This window comes from Austrofundulus limnaeus, unplaced genomic scaffold (genome assembly GCF_001266775.1).
Source record: "Austrofundulus limnaeus strain Quisiro unplaced genomic scaffold, Austrofundulus_limnaeus-1.0 Scaffold578, whole genome shotgun sequence".
Taxonomy (NCBI): Eukaryota; Metazoa; Chordata; class Actinopteri; order Cyprinodontiformes; family Rivulidae; genus Austrofundulus; species Austrofundulus limnaeus.
This window is the reverse complement of record NW_013952980.1, coordinates 154,628-158,271: the sequence shown is the minus strand read 5'-3', so window position 1 is coordinate 158,271 and position 3,644 is coordinate 154,628. Positions and strand designations below refer to the sequence as shown.

Below are 3,644 nucleotides of genomic sequence, written 5' to 3'. Positions count from 1 at the left end.
CTCTGACTGGTCTCTGACTGGTCTCTAACTTGTCTCTGACTGGTCTCTGACTTGTCTCTGACTTGTCTCTGACTGGTCTCTGACTCGTCTCTGACTTGTCTCTGACTCATCTCCGACTCGTCTCTGACTCATCTCAGACTGGTCTCTGACTCATCTCTGACTGGTCTCTGACTGGTCTCTAACTTGTCTCTGACTGGTCTCTGACTTGTCTCCGACTCGTCTTTGACTCGTCTCCGACTCATCTCAGACTGGTCTCTGACTCATCTCTGACTGGTCTCTGACTGGTCTCTAACTTGTCTCTGACTGGTCTCTGACTTGTCTCCGACTCGTCTTTGACTCGTCTCCGACTCATCTCAGACTGGTCTCTGACTCATCTCTGACTGGTCTCTGACTGGTCTCTAACTTGTCTCTGACTGGTCTCTGACTTGTCTCCGACTCGTCTTTGACTCGTCTCCGACTCATCTCAGACTGGTCTCTGACTCATCTCTGACTGGTCTCTGACTGGTCTCTAACTTGTCTCTGACTGGTCTCTGACTCGTCTCCGACTCGTCTTTGACTCGTCTCTGACTCGTCTCTGACTCATCTCTGACTCGTCTCTGACTCGTCTCTGATTCATCTCTGACTGGTCTCTGACTCGTCTCCGACTCTTCTCTGACTGGTCTCTGACTTGTCTGACTCATCTCTGACTCGTCTCTGATTCATCTCTGACTCGTCTCTGATTCGTCTCTGACTGGTCTCTGACTTGTCTCTGACTGGTCTCTGAATGGTCTCTGACTCGTCTCTGACTCGTCTCTGACTTGTCTCTGACTCATCTCCGACTCGTCTCTGACTCGTCTCCGACTCATCTCAGACTGGTCTCTGACTCATCTCTGACTCGTCTCTGACTGGTCTCTAACTTGTCTCTGACTGGTCTCTGACTCGTCTCCGACTCGTCTCTGACTTGTATCTGACTGGTCTCTGACTTTTCTCTGACTCGTCTCTGGCTGGTCTCTGACTGGTCTCTAACTTGTCTCTGACTGGTCTCTGGCTGGTCTCTGACTGGTCTCTGACTTGTCTCTAACTTGTCTCTGACTGGTCTCTGACTCGTCTCCGACTTGTCTCTGACTCATCTCTGACTGGTCTCTAACTTGTCTCCGACTCGTCTCTGACTGGTCTCTGACTCGTCTCTAACTTGTCTCCGACTCGTCTCTGACTGGTCTCTGACTCGTCTCTAACTTGTCTCCGACTCGTCTCTGACTGGTCTCTGACTCGTCTCTGACTTGTCTCTGACTGGTCTCTGACTCGTCTCTGACTTGTCTCTGACTTGTCTCTGGCTCACAGGAGCTGTTTGGAGACGACAGCGAGGACGAGCAGCGCAGCCAGCACAGCGGCAGCGACAACGACAACCAATCAGAACGCTCCGGGAACCAGTCAGACGCCAGCGTGCACTCGGACCAGGGAGAGGACGACCGCTCTGAGGCCGAGCAGCACAGCGGGTCGGAGCACGGCCAACGGGACGAGGACGAAGATGAGGACAACGTGGGACACAGGTCGGGCGGGGGAAGCCCGGCCAGCAGCGTGGGGTCCGGCGCCGGGAGCCCCCGCTCCGGACGTGGCAGCGTCCAGTCGGACAGAAGGTACCACGACTCGGTTCTAAAGAACAGAGGTTCATGTGATGGGAGGAGAAGAGCCGAGCGAACACCTGCAGAGGATCCCACCTCTGCAGGTGACAGCTGAGGGGCGGAGCTAAGAAGGATTTCAGGCTTTTCTGACTGATTCTCTTCATTTCTCATCTTCTTGTTCTGGTCCAGTCTTCACAGCGACCCCGGGACCCCTCAGTCGGGGCCGGGCACCCCTCACTCGGACGGGGAGGCGTCGGTCAGGGAGAACCAATCGGATGACGAGAAGTGGGAAGGGGGAGGAGCTAAGAGCGACCAGTCGGAGGACGAGGAGGAGAAACCACACTATTCTGACGAAGATAGAGAGAACTCTGAGGACGAGGGTCTGAGGAACAGGAAGTCAGGTGCTGCAGGGTTCACCTGGACCACTTATTGGTTATCAGATTATACCAGATTATATCAGATTATACCAGATTATTTCATATTCTATATAATATCAGATTGTTCCAGATTATATCGGATTACTTTGGAATACATCAGATTACATCATATTAATTCATATTACACCAGATTATATCAGATTACTTCATATTATATTAGATAACATCAGATTATACCAGATTATATCATATTATTTCATATATCTGATTATTTCAGATTACACCAGATTATATCAAAAACACACCAGATTATATCAAATTTTTTTCATATTAGATTATTTCAGATTACATCAGATTATTTCAGATTATATCAGATTATTCCAGATATTATCAGGTTATTTCAGATCATATCAGATTACATCAGGTTATTTCGGATATCTCATATTATTCCAGATTAAATAAGATTATATCAGATCATTTCAGATTACATCAGATATCAGATTACACCAGATTATATCAGATTAAGTCAGATTATTTCAGATTATTTAATGAACATGAGAGAGTTTTTAGATAAAAACGACCCAAACCAGTTTTTACGGAGTTGTTCTGGTTCTGGTCTCCAGACTCTGCCAAAGGCAGCGACAGTGAAGACGAGTTCATCCGACAGAAAACCAAACCTAAAGCTGCGTCAGATTCAGATTCTGACAGCGACGCTGAAACGAAGAAACGTGAGACGAGTTTCACTCTTTTCGCTTTTTTCACTTTGATCCGTTTGTTTTCACGTTTGAAGTCACGTTTGATCCTTCCTGCAGCGAACACCACGGCAGCTGACGACCTGTTCGGAGAGGCCGACGACATCTCTTCAGACAGCGACGCAGAAAAGCCTCCGACCCCGGGACAGCCTCTGGTACTGGTCTCTCTGACCTGGTCCGGTCCGGTTCCCGGCAGTCCTTTGGGTCCTGAGTCTAAACTGTGTTTGTGTGAAGGACGGAGAGGAGGGGATGGAAGGGGAGCAGGCAGAGGAGGAGCCCGCGCCCGAGACTCGCATCGAAGTGGAGATCCCAAAAGTTAGCACGGATCTGGGATCGGACCTTTATTTTGTTAAGCTGCCCAACTTCCTGTCTGTGGAGCCCAGGTCAGAACCACAGCACCATGGGGGGTGGGGGGCACAGTAACTAAAGGTCTGCTGGAAATAACAGCTAAACTTCCTATTTCTCCTGACTCCGCCCCTCCAGACCCTTTGACCCACAGTACTACGAGGACGAGTTCGAGGATGAGGAGATGCTGGATGAAGAGGGCCGGACCCGACTCAAGCTGAAGGTCCGTCAGAACCGACAGAACATCTGATGTTCTCTGTCACAACTAACAACTCACTACTGAGCTAAACACTGGCTAAAAGCTAACTGAAACAGAATGCTAAATACAAGCTAAAAGAACCATAACACAAGCTAAAAGCTAACTGAAACAGAATGCTAAATACAAGCTAAAAGAACCAGAACACTAGCTAAAAGCTAACTGAAACAGAATGCTAAATACAAGCTAAAGAACCATAACACAAGCTAAAAGCTAACTGAAACAGAATGCTAAATACAAGCTAAAGAACCATAACACAAGCTAAAAGCTAACTGAAACAGAATGCTAAATACAAGCTAAAGAACCATAACAC

The 3,644-nt window shown here is 48.4% G+C and overlaps 1 protein-coding gene across 1 annotated transcript in view; it reads left to right on the top strand.

The window, feature by feature from the left end:
• The window catches only part of leo1 (LEO1 homolog, Paf1/RNA polymerase II complex component), a gene marked incomplete at its 3' end in the record, with an annotated part of 10,016 nt that overhangs the window by 2,746 nt on the left and 3,626 nt on the right, over nucleotides 1–3,644 (top strand). Inside the window, 6 exon segments of the mRNA XM_014026659.1 lie at nucleotides 1,321–1,616; nucleotides 1,791–2,002; nucleotides 2,602–2,706; nucleotides 2,791–2,885; nucleotides 2,965–3,113; nucleotides 3,214–3,298. Of these exon segments, the coding sequence (XP_013882113.1) occupies nucleotides 1,321–1,616; nucleotides 1,791–2,002; nucleotides 2,602–2,706; nucleotides 2,791–2,885; nucleotides 2,965–3,113; nucleotides 3,214–3,298 (942 nt within the window).